Raw genomic sequence first — 17,291 nt, forward strand, 5'->3', positions numbered from 1 at the left:
TTGCCCATGATAAAAAGTTCTGTTCATCTTGAATCTTCTTGGCTCTGAATTCTCATATGTCTCAGTCCCAGTCTATTATTTCTCTTCACTTTCATCATAGGGGCAACCCTTCCACAGCTGCCACTAATTTCATATTTTCAAATTGTTTTCTTTAACCTTGATCATACCCTGTTCGAACCCAGCTGTAACAAGACGCTGCAGGACCATCGTAAGGACCTCAGTAGTCAAGGAGTGTCATTGATCCAATCTAACCAATCCAATTTTACCCAGGTATGATGACTCAGCTCCCAAAATATGAAAATCGCAATTAAAAATATAAAAATGATAAGGCTACTATAGGATATTCTACGTAATATATTCTGCGTAAATTTCTTCTTTTCTCCATTCTTTTTATTTGTCATACATTCCCTTTGGCAGCTCAATTCTGCATGTGGGCAGAATTTCCTAGGGAAAATTTACCAAAGGGGGAATTCGCGGAGGGATATGCTGGATCCTAATTTATTTAAAGAATGCACATATAATGTATACGAACACATATTTGAAATTAATTTTGGCCATATATAGAATCTTGACGCCCGAAAATAGACCTAAAATTTGTTAAGTTTTTGATGGGCTAGAAACTTACTCTGCATTTGGACAGAAACAGGTAGAATTCAATAAATTTTTTTGAAGTTTGGTTATATTGATGTATGGTACCTGAAACTGATTAACATATTTAGTTTTCTTTCATTGGCTTTAATTTACAGGACAAGTGGAACTTAACAAAGACAAAAACTTTTGAACAATATTTGTTGCATTGATTTGTGATGTTGAAAATCAGCCCATATTTGTTTTGTCTCTTATCAGCTTCCAGCTTTTTCAGGAAAGAGACTGGTGGAAACAAACCTGGATAGAAAAAATACTGTGAAAAAAGGGGCTATAGGGATTCGTGCCAACGCAAAATGGAAACACGTTTTATTGCCCCGTCGACATGAAACTTTTATTGCAAGGAGAGTGGACCAAAGGAACCTAATGGAAACGTCATATTCATGACTAAGATTGGTTGTATAGATTTGTGGGGTGAAAAGAGCTAAGATAAACTCCATTATCGCAAAAAAGCAAAGCAAGGAAGTATTGGGTTTTATTGATTCGTAATGTTCGTTTACTTAATAGATTTTTTTTCATTTAAAAAAAAAATAAACTGGACTCTTTTTTAAATGACCTCGACATTGAATTTTTAAACAAAAAAAAAGTTGTTCCAATGCACAAATACATAAAAAGATTCTTTATATATATAGTGGATCATGTATATATATACAGGTATATATATATATATATACCACTATCAGCTATATATAGAATCACTATCCCATCTACCTGAGATACTCCAGTAAAAATATTATTAGCATATGATTACACAAAATTTCTGCTGATCCAATATTTTAACTAATTACTCAAATTATGTCTGAAATCTAAACAACTATCGAATAGTATAACTATATATGAAGATAAACTGATATATAGTACTATATATATGATATCTCATATCATATCGTAGATGTATATATATCATATATGTAGTATATATATGTGATATATATATATATATATATATAGTATATATATATATATATATATATATATATATATATATATATATATATATATATATATATATATATATATATATATATACATAAATTGCGTTAGCATTTTAATATAGCCTACTGCACGGCAATATTTTTCTGAATATGGATGTTGAAGTTAAAATTATATTGGTTTGTCTGGTAACCGAATACATTTTTGTATTTGGACTCTACAGAGGATTCATTTTAGTAATTTTCTGGTCCATCTATGGGTGCTCTTTAGCCAACTTGTTTTTAGAATGTATTGAAATAGGAATCATTGTAAAAGTTAAACTTTTCCTAACTTTTCTTGAAGGTCCAATTGTCTTTTTAAGACTAGCCTACCCATTTAGCTGCTTCGCTGTTATTGATGGAATCAGTCAAATGTGATTATATTGTTTTTTTCTACTTAAGGAGTTTTCAAGATTGCAGCTGGTTATGAAGATGGCAAATTGCCAAGTGTGGCATTTAGAAGTATAGTAGCAAAGATGAAGAGAGAGAAAAGCAAGGTATATTTGACATCACTATTTTTATTTATAGCAACGCTCTATTTTTTTACATAGCAACATATATATATATATATATATATATATATATATATATATATATATATATATATATATATATATATATATATATATATATATATATATATATATAACATGAGAATTGTATATAATAAGACGTCACTAATCATTTTTTGGAGGACCAAGAGGAGGTGTATGGATTCTTGTCGTCCTGTTTTCATTTTGTCTTTCTTTTAAGCAACATAAAAAGAATTTTTAAAAAAGAGCTCAAAATGCTTCTTTTTGTTTCTTTTTTTGTTAAAGAAAAAAAAACGGGACGACAAGAATCAGTGCAATTCCCCTTGCCCCCCCCCCAGTTCAAAATTAGAGGTTTAATCAACCCCCTTTCAATTTTCCTAAAAATTTCATTTTAATGCCCTAAGACGTTCCTTATATACTGTATATGCACCATATTGACAACTTGGCAACCAAGAGTGCCATTTTATATACATACCTTCTTAACAACATGTACATGTATGTCTAATAGGAGTAATAGTGTATAAAGTATGGCTACTTCTGAACTAGTATTGCTCCTAAGTTTGGGTGCTCCAGAAAAAAGAAGAGGATCGGCTACTTGTTTTTCAGAGAAATGGTCTACAGATTATATTGGGTATACGACTGATTTTCCGCATTTCAAAAAGTAAGCTATAAGAAAAATTTAGTTCAATCCCACTTTTTTGGGCTATAATGAGAGAAAGGATGAGATGGCTAGGACATTTTCTGCAGATTAAGAATGACAGATTGCCAAAAATTATCCTTGTTGTCTAGGGTCAAACAAAAAGCAGGTCGTCCCCGGATGGGGTAGGAGGATGTCGTAAGGAAAGATTCAAGGGAAATAAGAACTTTTTGGGAGGATGTAAAGAGGAGGCTTTATCGGGATGGAGAAGAAGCGTGTGCAGCAGTGTTGGCCTCAATTGGATTGATGATGCAGTGAGTTGTTAGTAGTAGTAACTCCTGAGACATTGCAGATATCTTTTGACCATATGGATACATGTAATGTCTTTTGATTCACTTCAACTACCTCGGCAAATCCTAAAGGTTTCAACTTAATATCCATAGACATTCCTTAGTTCTTGCACACATACGCAAGACAATCTTTTGATTGTCTCTTTTGACAATCTTTTGTCAAAAAGATGGTCATATAGTTTCTTTTGATTTAGTTCAACATTCTCCTTAACATACCGTGGAAGTTCAACTTAATGAACTTAGGTCTTGACATGATTTAGGTCTCCTGCCGGGAAGTGCTCACCGTAGAGAGTGACGTCTGCTTCGGTCCAGTGCAAGAGTTTGCGCTTTGCTCGGTCTGGTGTTTGCCATCGCCAGGAACTCGGACATGCTGTCGACCATTGTCTCTTCGCTCGGCCGTGGGGACGCTTCCAACCGGCTTTCGTAGGGTCAAAGTCTAAGGTTGTCTTTGTGGGTAAGTGAAGGGCATTCTAAGTAGATGTCCAAACCATGGTCAGGTTTGCTGGGGTGCTTGGGTAGAAACCTGAGACTGCTTGGTGAGACTCACAAGATCGCAAAACTGAGACTCACACAATCAAACCACCTTAGACCTTCGATCCCTCCCAGGCTCTTGAATGCACGAATTCTGTTTTGACTCAGATAAAGATCCCAACTCACATGGCTTGAAAGTTTTAGAGTAATACCCTTAAGTGTTCCTGGAATATTGTACGTACGTGTTTTTTATACCGTGGATACACATAGTGTCTTTTGATTTAGTTTCACACCCCCCATTAACTTTTCCTGAAAGTTTCAACTTAGTATCCTATTCTGTTACTGGGGTATTACATCCATGTCTCATTTTGACAACCTAAACGCATTTAAACTTTTTATGTGTAGTTCAACGCTTGTTTTAGTAGCTGTAGCTGTAGTAGCAGCAGCTGTAGTCTTAGTAGTAATAGGCCTAGTAGTAGCCGTAGTCGCAAGTTCTTGCAGTCACAAGTATTCGTAAGCAATCGCAGCCCTTAAGCAGTTGTAGTCGCTCTTTGTTTCTGTTGCAGTTGCAAGTAGTTGGAGACAGAAGTAGTCACAGTTGCAGGCAAAAGTAGTTGCAGTCGTAGTTGTGGTTAATCACAGCTAATTACAGTCACAAGTAGTCGTTGTCACTTAATCGCAGTCACAGTCGATAGTAGTTACAGTCATAGTTGCAAGTAGGCCCAGTCGCACTTACAAGTTGTTGCAATTGCAAGGTTTTTTGGCAGATGCAACCACAAGTAATTGAAGTTACAGCAAGTGGTCACAGTTGTTGCTAATTGCGTCCGCAATCGCAAGGAGTCGCAGTCGCAAGTAGTTTGATTCGCGAGAAATCGCAGTCAGAAGTAGTCGAAGTTACAAGCACTTGCAGTCACATTCGTTGTCACAATTAGTCGCAGTATTTAGGCTTTGTGATAAGTTGTTGCAAGTATCCGCAGTCGTAGTCACAAGTAGCAACAGTTGCAGTTGCAAATATTGGCAGTCGTAAGTAGTCGCAATCCCAAAGTAGTCGTATTCGCAGTAGTTGTAGTAGAAGCAATTATACAATTAGTAATAGTAGCATTAGTATTAGTAGTAGAATGGTAGAATTTCCTGTTCCAGCTTAATACCCTAAGCTTCTCCTGATATATTGCTGATGTGCCCCATTGATAACCCATATACACATAGTGTGTTTTGATTTAGTTTAACATTCCCTCAAAATTCTCTAAAAGTTTCACCCTTCTAATCTTAGCCTTAGTAGTTGTAGTAGTAGTTGCAGTAGAACTAGCATTCATATAGTGTCTTTAGGTTAGTTTAACATCCCTCAATATTCCCTGCAAGTTTTATCTTATTATCCCTAGCATGGAAGTTGTAATAGTATGGTAGAAGTTGTAGTAGTAATGCCAGTAATTGTAATAGAAGAAGTAGTAGTAGTTATAACAATAGTAGTAGTATGCTCCTAATGCCTTCTCGGTAGTTTGACATCCCTATGAACATGTCATGAAAGTTTCAACTTAATACTCTATGCTATTCTTGAGATATTGCTGATATGCCTTTTTAATCATGTGCATGATTTGATTCAGTTCAACATTTTCCTCAACAATTCCTGAAAACTTTTCCTTGATACCCTTAGTTTTAGAAGCTGTAATAGTCATTACAGTAGTAGTATAGTATGCAAATAGTATTTTTTTTATTAGTTCAACATCCTTGTTAGCATGTCCTGTCAATTTCAACTTAATGCGGTATCCTAAGCCGTTCCTGATATATTGCTGAAACGCCCTTCGACAACCTGCCTACGCATAATGTGTTTTAATTTAGCTCAGCATCCCCTCAATATTCTCTGAAAGTTTTATTGTAACACCCTTAATTTTGGAAGCAGTAGTAGTTGTAGTTATAGTATGCACATAGTGCCTTTTGGTTAGTTCAACCTTCCCTTAAAGTTCCCTAAAAGTTATTTCCCTAATCTGTTTCTGAAATATGCCCTTTTGGCAACCTGCATCCACGTTGTGTATTTTGGTTTAGAGTGGTGCACCTTAATACTCTTAGTCTTTTAGAAGCCCAGGATCAACCATGCTACCCTTTCCCAATAACACATCCTACATGTAAACAACAGGCAAAATGCACAACTTACAGCCATTTCCCCAGAAGTTATGGAGGGATGTTTCATCCCTGGGTGCATAGTTATTGGACTTTCGAATTATGCTAAACAAAATGGTTGTCTCAAAAGTTTGTCAGATGTATTTGAAGGAGGACGTCAAAAAATGGCGTGGGAGGAGGGCTTCTTGCCCACGAATCACTTTTTACTCTTAATAAGGGCAGTGGAACTTTCAATTTCCAGTTGAATTAGCTTCCTTCGAGGTTTCTACGGCAACTCCTTCCATTTGAATTACCTTAGTAAAAAATAAATATAAGTAACGTAGCCTATAGAACCCACTTCGTTCTTTACTTAGACAGCGATTTTCTCATTGAGGGCTGTTTATTTCTTTGTTGTTTTTTTTAGCTAAAAAGTGAATTGGAGGGAGGGGGCTGCTTGCCTTCCAATCCCTTTCTACTCTAAAAATAGTGAGAGAACTATCAATTATCAAGCAGATGAGTCCCTTCCCAAGCTTCTATTACCATTCTCTCGATTCGAAGGGGCCTGGTCCAAAGACAGAAGAAACTAATTCATTTAAGACATATCACTCTTTACTCTTCGGCTAAGTAAAAAATTGATGAGAGTTCCTGGAATTAATACCTATTACTGCAATGATTTCCTTCAGATTTTTTTTTCTTTTGTTTTTATCAGTTTTAACTCCAATAAAATACGGACTGCTCAAAATACATATCATTTTCAATAAAACTAAAATTATGCTGAAGTCTTGTAGAGGCTCTGAGATTGCGAAAAAGGTGTGAGAGGGGACACCACTATTATTTATAAGCATTGATTAGCCCTGTGAATTTTTTTTGTATTGTTGTGGATGTTTTGACAAATAAAAAACATTCGGCTTGAAATGCAAAGCGTTTTCAGAAAATTGCAAATGACACTCTGGCCCTTAGAAGGCTCGGAAATTCTTTGAAGGAAGCTTTCTTATCCTTTCGTTGCGATAGGATTTGATATTTGGAAGCAAAAAATGTTGGACAAATCCATCAGACTTCATAAATTTTCAAAACATAAACATAAAACTTCATAAAAGTCTCAAGTTTGTTTTATCATATAATGCACATCTTTATGTTAGCTATTAAACTTTTGAAACGTGTGATTGCTTGGAACTTTTTAAGGCTTGTATCAAATGTATTACAATACATAAGGATTAGTTGCATTTCCCATCGATTTATCCTAAGGACTCTCCCTCCAAAGGTTGGACCTATCTGTGCCTATGTGCTAATGCCTTTATTTCTACCAGCTCTTTATGTCTTTTGTCTATCTACTACAAGTCAATTTTCTAAATGTACCAACGTCGACATCTTGGTGGTAATAGAACAATCATTAATATTTTTCATAGGAAGCAGAAGTTTTAGTTGGTGAGGAAATACCCAGTTTGGAGGCAGCAAGAGCTTATTTAAAACTACCGTTTGAGAAGAACGTAATTGTAAATGGAGAGGCTTATGAAACAGTCCTGATGTTTGCATGTAATTATCTTGGTTTGGATTCTAGCCTGCCTTTGACAAACTCCTTGGTAATTATGGAACCGCTCTGTAATCCTCCTGGCTCCAGGGAAAGTAAGTTCTTTTGATAGTCATGTTGAACTTCGTCTGTTTTGGTCTGAAGATCAGATATTGCCCAAATATTGTAAGATAATCTAATATTTCCTCCTAAAACTATATCTGAAGCTCTAGCAGAGCCGAATTCACTTCTTCTGTCAAGTAAAAAAAAAAAAAAAAAAAAAAAAACACGAACAGCAAAGAACAGCATACAAATATTAAAAATAAAATATAGACTATGCAATCTGAACGTCTGAAATTAACAAACAAACTTTACGCAATGAATGGTAAAAGGGGTAGGAGGAGGAGATTCACATAGTTACCATGTCAATAAATTTATGAGGGGAAAGGTTCTTCTATATCTCTGTGTGGAAAACTTTGTTTAGGTAAAAATGGGGTCTTCCTTTAGGCAGAAGGAGGGAGGGAAGGTGTCTGGAGAAAAGATAAATAGGGAAAAGCAACTTTGTATGGGGACTAAGGACAGCCCTATTGACGAAGTGTTAAGAATTTCTTGTTCTTCTTCTCTTAAGGGTAACCAGATTGGCTCTGCGAAAAAGCAGCTACAAGGGATGCTACCCTCATAACCTAAAATAATTGTTATTCATCTTTTTTGACTGTTTCTGTGCTATCTGATAGTTCTTCGAGATAAAAGAAGGGGAATAATTGTTCAACTTATTCAGTTTCCAGGACTGATTATCACATCGTTTGTGACAGCTTCTTCTTATATCTGTTCCAGGGTATCCATTGGGCTATTGTTTAAAATTTTTGTAACACGTCTCTAGGACAGTTAGATAGTCAACAGGTTTTCATCTATCCGAAAAATCGACACTAAGGGTGTTTATCAGTGTAAGGAACAAAATTGGATCCTGCAGGGCTCACTACAGCACATCATTATAAATTTGGAGAGAATCGGAATAAACGTTTAGATTATAAAAGTTTTTAACGTTTGGTTATAAATTTCTATTATAAAGGAAAGCCATAGCTGTTCCAATTAAATAGGGGTCTACTTCAAATTCATTTGGGAGTTTTTCTACCAGCATATTGTGGTTTTTTACATCAAAAGCTCTCTCTGATTTCACCGATTTAAGTAATCAGAATCCTTGAATGAAATACTTCATGAGCATCCTATGCTTTCATTTTTAATTTTTTAATTTTTTCTGGGTAGCAGGAAAAAAACAAGATTTTTACTTGTTAGTGAATTTGAAGAATTTTGTTTCTTCCTATTCAGCTAATTACCATCTGAGAATACTGAACTTTGGCATCGAAGTACGCATATCTTCAGGACAAATTGGTTTCTTTATTGACATTGAAAAATTTTCCGAACCTTCTTTTCATTGAATAAAAAATTTCTTTCTTTGGTTTTCAGAGAAAACTTAATAGTAATATTAAAACTTGAAATGAACTGAACTTACTCTGAACGGTTAAATGAAACCCAGTAAGGACGGGAACTAAAATGAATATTATGCTCAAACTTAAAATAAATATCAGTTACCATAATTTGGGTAGAGATTTATACTTTATTCAAAACCAATTTGCTTTAAAAATTGTCAAGAATTTTTATTTTCCTATCTGTATTGCATGTTTTTTTTTAGAATGGAATTAAAATGAACGAGTTTTGATGAAAAAAGTACCCTTTTAAAACAGCTGCTCTACGTGGACTGTCGTAAATATAATTATTCTAACAAATTATTTTTGTCCTTGAGGCTTGTTAAGAATTGTGTTGTTTTAATGTTATAATGTTGTTTTAGTATTATGTTAAAAGAAATTCTAAATATGTATCTTTTTAAAGACAGTAATGTGCAAATAACCCTCTGACTTTTGGGGTAGTTGGAGGGATTGATAGTCCAAATCTTATTCATAGTATTGTCTGTTTTTTGTTTTTTTTTTATTCGTTTTGCTTGAGGTTTTACTTGTTCGTAAGAAATATTTCTGTTTAATCCGAGTCAGAATTATTGTATGACTCCATTTGTTTTTACTCCTTTTAGATTAAATGTCATTCGTTTCATTCTTCTAAAGGGTTTTTCTAATTTCATTTTCTGTGCAGGGTTTCTATTACGTTTTTAGACATTTTTAAGCACTAAGCATTTTTTTTAAAACATGCCCACACTGCAATCACAGCTCATTGAGGAATGATTGTAGAAATCTTACCTCATCTTCTAGGGAACGACCAACAGTGACCCGTTGTCTACCACTCTCTCGGAGGCCCGGGGGAGTCCAGGACGATACGTCCTAGAAAAATCGTCCTTGTCTCATTTGCTTCATATGACCTCAGTATCGCCACCTTCTAAGTAGGACTTCATTGGTTATTTGAGGTTGTTTGGTGAGAAACCTGATCTAGGTCTTAGGTACTCTCTCAGTCCAAATCATCGCAAGTATTTGTCGCAGGCAATTGCTCCCAACTCCTAGTAATCTTTCCAAATAAACTTTCCAACCAATCCAAGTGACTTTGTCACTTAAAAAAAAAAGGATATTAATCCCTTTTTTAAAAGAGTAACTGCGTCATTATTTAAAGCAAACGATATTTATCTCGTTTTCAATTAGACCTCTTTTTTGCCAAAAGATTAAAAAAAAGTATTTAATCTTGTTAATCACATTATAGTAGTTGAAAAACTTGTCACTGAGTTTAATTTTAAATTTTCCCTGGTGAAATCAGTTGCCTCCTTCTTACCAAATAGATCACAAGTAGTCAAATATCTAAATCACTATGGAGTACCAAAAGTTACTCTCCTTGGTCCCCTCCTTTTCTTAGTTATGATTAAAAATATAGCTAAGAAATTTCTTGGCAGATGGAAATTTGTACCCTATGGGCCGTTGATACTTGATATAGAAATTTTATGAGCGTCCCAATGCGCATCCTCAATGGCATTGCGTAAGATGAATAGAACATGAGCACAAGAGTAAACCTGTATAAATCCATGATAATGTCAATTCGTTTCCTTAAGCCCCCGCCCCATTTTCCTAACAATTTAAATTGCTTTCCTAACAACTTAAATTTCATTTTCCTAACAATTTCAGTGTCCTCATTTAAATTGCTTGGTGTCGCTTTTTTTTTTTTTTTTTTTTTTTTTTTTTTTTTTTTTTTTTTTTTTTTGTATATTACAGGCGACATTCACGTTCAAAATATCATCCATAAAGCTAATGCATCTATCTCTCCCTTAAGCTTTTAAGTAAATTTGACATCCTCCCTTCCCGTTCTTTAAGGATTTATACTTTCTTTATCCGTCCTCATCTAGAATATGCTTGTTCAGCTTGAGTCAGATAAATTGAATATAAGTAAAAAAAAAGAGCCCTGGGAAGAATTTTTAAAGAAGGTTAAGGCCTAGGCTCTCTCCTTCTGGAAAAAGGTAGGTTGGAAATGCTTCAGGAGGACTCTGTCCTCCTTGGTCCCTTCCCCAGCCTTTCCCTACCTTGTCTCCCGTTAGCTAATGTACTTCCAGATGAGATAAGTTTTTGTCCCCTACATTACGAAAAAAAAAGTAAAACAAAACATCTCGCTAGTCTCCATCTCCTTTTTACTCGGTACAGACGCTTCCCATGTTCTGTGTTTGTTCACTTTTTTTCCTTTCTTTTTTTGAATATCTAATTTAAATTTGTTTATACTCAAGTTTTTTTAGTGACTTTGTTATTTTTATCTTCTTAGCATGTTATGACTAATATCAGTGCAAATAATGACTAATAAATTAATTTTCGTTCTGATAATTAGATTTTTTTTCATTCTTTTGCCGGTATTTTTTTTGTGTGTGTTGATTTTTATGCTTTTTGCTTGTCTTGGTTTTATTTATTGACCCCGAAATTTGAGTTCGGCCCTTCAGGTCTGGTGGTAGCAATTTCTTGAAATAAATATCCTCTCTGCTTGTTTTGTGGTTCTATTTCTTTTCAAACGCTGATTAATGGTAGTGAATTGGCGTTATTATATGTTTAAGCAAATATGTCCCCTCGTCTAGCTGGCTTATGGGTTTAAAGGCTCTTTGAATTATTTTCTTTGTGTTTGTTGCCCGTATATCCTTACCTTGGCGAATGACACCTCCTAGGCCTGCGTTTTTCAGTGTTTTACCCTTTCATAAATCCGAACATACATTATATTCCTCAGAGAAGCCCTGGGCGGTATATACCGTGTCTCTTATTAAATTTTTATCTTAATTTTTATGCAGTAAATATTTTTTCTGTTGCTCCTGCAGAACTTTGAGCGAACTTGCTCAGAACCCGACGGCTCCGGAAATCCGTAGTCTTGTCACACTGACTCGGACGTGCAGTCTATCCCGTGTCTCTTAACTTATAGCTAAAAACTACACTGCATCTGAACCTTTCTGTAAGTCTTCAATAGTATTTGTTCAATACTTTCAATAATTAAAAGAATGGTTAGTATCTTCCCCCCCCCCCCCGCTTGAAATAGTTAAGAAACTTTAGTCTAAATATGAACTTTTTTCACATTTTGGAACCCCCTTCCCTAGTATTAGACCTGTCTTCGCCTATAATATTGTAAACTTTCTTGTTCACTTTTGCTTTACTTTTTAGTTTCATTGGAAGTCATCTTTAAGAGTATGAACTTTTCGTCAGTGACGTTTGGTGTCGACGCTGCTTTTTCCTATTACTACCATCAAAGAGGAAAGTCCTTGGATGATGCATTAATCATATCTCTTGGACACACTACGTGTCACGTGATCCCATTTCTCGGTAATTTTTATTATATCTGTACTGTTTGGAATTTGTATATTGTCAGAGTTCGTTGTGGGAACTCCTCCGTTTTCAAACGCTTCTTATGTAAGAATATCGAAAGTTTGTCTTGAAAATATTCAAATATAACAAATTTGTCTTCAATTAAAAGAAGATTTGTTGCTATCAATTCTTTCTCTCAGTTCAATTTTCCTTGCTATGTGCCTAGACCAGTGTCACCAATTTCTTGGGGTTACTCTCTAAGGCAGTTGGTAAAAGGTTATTTATAGGTCCTGCCTTGGGTAGGTGTTTGGCGCCATAGAATTATTTTGCCTGTCATTATGTGTCAGAATTGTATAGCCTCAAAATCTACAATTGTTGGACCTGTAGAAGATATAAGTATAATTAACTTTTGAAACGTAGCAGGTATGTACTGGGGTGATGTGTTTCTTTTCATCATTAAGTTTTTTTTTTTTAATTTTGATTCATCTTATGTAATGAAATACCGATTAGTCTTAGCCAAATTTATGAAAATTAATCTTCCCTAGTTGTTCTATAAAGTTGATCAAAATTGAGTAATCTATCAATATTAAACAATCTGAAGGCTTTGAAAGAGCCTTCAGCGCCTGATCAAACAGTCCGTGGTAACGAACTGCTAATAAGGAATGACTCGGGTACATTTTCAAAATCTACTACTGTTTATTTTCGGAACCTGCAACTGTTGGACTTGTAGAAGTTGTAAGTATGATTAATTTTTGAAATTTATCAAGTGTTTTGTGGGGCGAAATGTTTCTTTTATTCAGTAATCCTGTTTTTGTTCTTGTTTTTTTATTTTGATTCCTTTTTTGTGATGAAATACCGAGTAGTTTTAATCGAAGTTATAAGAATAATCTTCCCTAGTTATTTTATAAGCCATTCGTCAGGTGTTCTATAAGCCATTCGTCAGGTGATCAAAATTGAATAAGCTGTCAATATTCAACAAGCTGAAGACTTTTAGAGAGCCTTCGGTGTCTGATCAAATAGTTTGTTTCTACGAACTGCTAGTAAGGAGTGACCAGTAGTAACCGAAACCCTAAATAATGGGAATTTTCAGATTAAAAGGAATTTCCAAAGACCAGAACATAACTTGCCCTTTACTGAAAAAAAAAATCTTTAGCTATCGAACTATATGTTTTTGTTTCTAATAAAACGAAAAAAAGAAGAAGAAAAATAACCATCGCAACGAAACACTACTATTAAAAACAAATGATTGTGGATAGACAGTTTAGTATATAATATGATATGATAACAGTTTAATATGATATCCATTCCGGCAAGTCTTAATAATTTAAGATTTATTAAAGATATAAAAGAAAAACGTCTAAAATGTATTTTGTTTTCATTAAAGTGCAAATTATGCTCTGGTCTTTAGAATACACAGGGAGCGTTAGCCCTGCTTCTCTTTGTAGTAGTTTACGCTTGTTTTTAGTTTGACTTGGTTATTGATTGTTTTTGTTTTTTTAACTTTATTTTTTGGGCTTTATTTCTGCTCATCTTTGGTTTAATATAGCTCTTTACTTTTGTGGAAAATTTATTTTTGTTCGTTTTTAATTAAAATAGTATTTTCCACTGGTCAAGTAAAGAACATTTTAGATTTTTTCGGTTTTTCTCTATAAGAATCCAGATTTTCACTTAGACGAATATTTTACAACAATTTTTTATTAATATTTGTACTATAATGCTTCGGCTTGATGAGAACATGGGGAAAGTATTCAAATACATGGGTTGAAAATCTGCATTGTCTTTGATTTTCTATAGGGTTGACGGAATTCTAACCCCCATCATGTTACAACCTTGAGGATAGATAAATATTAATCAACTATTCCGCTCCATATGCCCTGCAAATTTCAACTTTGTTTTCTTACCTTTTCCTGAAACATTGCAGATATCTCATATATAAAAATGGTATCTTGATAACCTAGGATTCATATAGTTCATTTTGGTTTATTTCGATCCCCCCTCAACATGCCCTGACAATTCTAGCTTGATACCCTTAGCCGTTCCTGAGATATCGCAAATATGCACTTTGGACAAAACAGGATGCACATAGCGTCTTTTGATTTATTATCCCCAAAACGTACCCTGAAGGTCCTGTGTAATATCCTTCGTTTTTCTTGGGACTTGGAATGGACACGCAGTGACAATCTGGATACACATAAGGAATTTTCATTTAGTTTTACATTCCCCTCAACTTTCCCTGACAGTGTCAGCTTATTACTATATTAATTAAAAAACAAGTTTTCTAAACAGAAAGCAAGCAGTGACATTAAAACTGAAAACGAACAGAAATAATTCTGTACATGAAAGGGGTTATCCCCTACTCAACACCTCGCTCTTTAAGCTAAAGTTTGACTCTGTCTCACAACTTAATTTTTTAAAATAATAAAAAACTTTAGCGTAAAGAGCGAGGCGTTGAGGAGGGGACAGCCCCTTTCATATATGGAATAATTTCTGTTCGTTTTAAGTTTTAATGTCGCTCCTTACTTTCAGTTTAAAAAACTTGTTTTTTTATTTAATTTCTGATCGTTTTTTAGTTAATGCAGCTTTTATTTTGGCTCGCCGTCACTGAATAAGTAAACAAAATTTGCATAAAATTTTTACTTTTCTTTTTCTAAATGGCTGTCTCTAAATTAGGTTCTGACGTAATTTACAAGTTAGCTTACGTAACGAACTTCTATATTCGTATATTTTTCTTCTGGCAAAAAATACAAAGTTGCAGATTTTTGCAGATATGAGCTTGAAACCTATGTTATAGGGTTTTCTGATACGCCGAATCTGACGGTGTGATTTTCATTAAAATTTTTTCACTTGTAGGGGATATTTCCCCCCTCTTTAAAAAATCAGGTAAGTTTTCTCAGGCTCGTAGCCTTGATGAAAAATACTAAACTTAATAAAATTCATATATTTAGAATCAGCGTTATAAGCCCATTCTTTTGATACATTTATTAACATCAAAGTCCCGTTTTTAAAAGTTTGGCTTACTATTGAGCTGTATCGCTTGTTTTTTTTTTGTTTTTTTTTTTATTACGTATATTTTATTAAGTATATTATGGGGTTATCCCCTTATTAAAAACCACGCACTTTACTTTAAAAGTTAAAAAAAAATTTTAATTAACACCACCCTGAATCACAACGGCCGTTTGATTAGAATATATAGCTCTTTTGAAAGCACTAAAAAAAACTGTAGCGTAAAGAGCGAGGTATTGACTTGGGGGAGGACCCCCTCATATACGTAATAATTTCTGTTCATTTGAAGTTCTAATGTTGCTTCTTACTTTCAGTTGAAAAAACTAGTTTTTTTAAATTTAATTTCTGATCGTTTTTTAAATAATGCTTGGAAATCCGGCGCCCCCTTCATAGAAATGTCCCTTACCCCAAAAGAAACATCCTCCACGGAAAGATTCTCCCGAGTAACCCCCTCCTGCAGCTCCCCTCCCCCCCCCCACAAGAAAAAATTCTTCCTGAAAATGTCTGTATACGTCACAATAACCAATGCAATATGTAAGCAATGGGCAAAGTTCTTAACTTGCAGCCCTTTCCCTGGAAGCTGTGGGGGATTAAGTCATCCTAAAAGACATATTTATTAGATTTTCGACTATGCTAAACAAAATGGCTATCTCAAAATTTTAATTGGATGACTTTGAGAAAAAAATGAGAGTGGGAGGGGGCCTAGTTGCCCTCCATTTTTTTGGTTACTTAAAAAGGGCACTAGAACTTTTAATTTCCGTTCCAATGAGCCCTCTTACGATATTCTAGGATCACTGGGTCAATACGATTACCCCTGGGGAAAAAAATTAATAAATAAATAAACACGCACCCGTGATCTTTCTTCTGGCAAAAAATGCAAAATTCCACATTTTTGTAGATAGGAGCTTGAAACCTCTACAGTAGGGTTCTCTGATACACTGAATATGATGCTGTGAATTTCATTAAGTTTCTATAACTTTTAGGGGGTCTTTCCGCCTTTTCTCGAAAATAAGCCAAATTTTCTCAGGCGCGTAACTTTTGAGAAAGTCAAACTTTAGCGTAAAGAGCGAGGCGTTGAGGAGGGGACAGCCCCCTTCATATACGGACTAATTTCTGTTCGTTTTAAGTTTTAACGTCGTTCCTTACTTTCAGTTAAATAAACTTGTTTTTTTTATTTAATTTTTGAACGTTTTTGAATTAATGCAGGCTTTGATTTTGGCTCACCGTACATGAATAATTAAAACAAAATTTGCATATTATATTTGGTTAAATGGCTTTCTTGAAACTTGTTTAATTTTATTTACGAACGTTTTTATTAGCAATAAATATACGTAACTTAGAATTAACTTACGTAACGAACTTCTATATTCATAAATTTTTAACACGTATATTAGGGGGTTCGCCCCCTAGTCAATACCCTGCTCTTTAAACTATAGTTCGAATTTTTTTTCCAGTTCTTTAAAAATGACCTCTTAATCACAATCAGTTGATCAGTTGAAAAACTTGTTTTTTTATTTAATTCCTGATCTTTTTCTTTAATAATGCTGGGAAATCCGGCGCCCCCTTCATAGCAATGTCCCTTCCCCCATGAAAACTTCCTTCATGGACAGATCCTTCCATATTGCCCCCGCCCCTCTCCTTCCCCCACCTCCCAGAAAAAATCTCCTCTGAAAAAGTCTGTATACTTCCCAATAACCAATACTATATGTTAACATTGAGTAAAGTTCATAACTTTCAGCCCTCCCCCTGGGGACTTTGGGGGATCAAGTCATCCTAAAAGACATTTTTATCATATTTTCGACCATGCTGAACAAAATGGCTATCTCAAAATTTTGATCGGGTGACTTTGGGAAAAAAATGAGCGTGGGAGGGGGCCTAGTTGCCCTCCATTTTTTTCGGTCACTTAAAAAGGGCACTAGAACTTTTAATTTCCGTTCCAATGAGCCCTCCCACGATATTCTAGGACCACTGGGTCGATACGATCACCCCTGGGGAAAAAAAAAAAAAAAACAAACAAACAAATAAACACGCACCCGTGATCTTTCTTCTGGCAAAAAATGGAAAATTTCACATTTTTGTATATAGGAGCTTGAAAACTCTAAAGTAGGGTTCTCTGATACGGGGAATACGATTATATGAATTTCATTAAGGTTCTATAGCTTTTACGGGGTCTTTCCCCCTTTTTTGGAAAATCAGCCAAATTTTCTCAGACACGTAACTTTTGATGGGTAGGACTAAACTTGATGAAACTTATATATTTGAAATCAGGATTAAAATCTGATCCTTTTGATGTATCTATTGGTATCAAACTCCCGTTTTTTAGAGT

The 17,291-nt window shown here is 34.7% G+C and overlaps 1 protein-coding gene across 1 annotated transcript in view; it reads left to right on the top strand.

Annotated features, from left to right (window-relative positions):
* The window catches only part of Arp5 (Actin-related protein 5), a 74,967-nt gene that overhangs the window by 31,073 nt on the left and 26,603 nt on the right, over positions 1-17,291 (top strand). The window contains exons 2-4 of the mRNA XM_089086897.1: positions 2,019-2,113; positions 7,108-7,324; positions 11,822-11,980. Of these exons, the coding sequence (XP_088943023.1) occupies positions 2,019-2,113; positions 7,108-7,324; positions 11,822-11,980 (471 nt within the window). The remainder of the gene's footprint in view (positions 1-2,018; positions 2,114-7,107; positions 7,325-11,821; positions 11,981-17,291) is intronic.

Source organism: Artemia sp. Qi Xiang Cuo, chromosome 3, assembly GCF_049724085.1.
Source record: "Artemia sp. Qi Xiang Cuo chromosome 3, ASM4972408v1, whole genome shotgun sequence".
NCBI classification, from domain to species: domain Eukaryota; kingdom Metazoa; phylum Arthropoda; class Branchiopoda; order Anostraca; family Artemiidae; genus Artemia; species Artemia sp. Qi Xiang Cuo.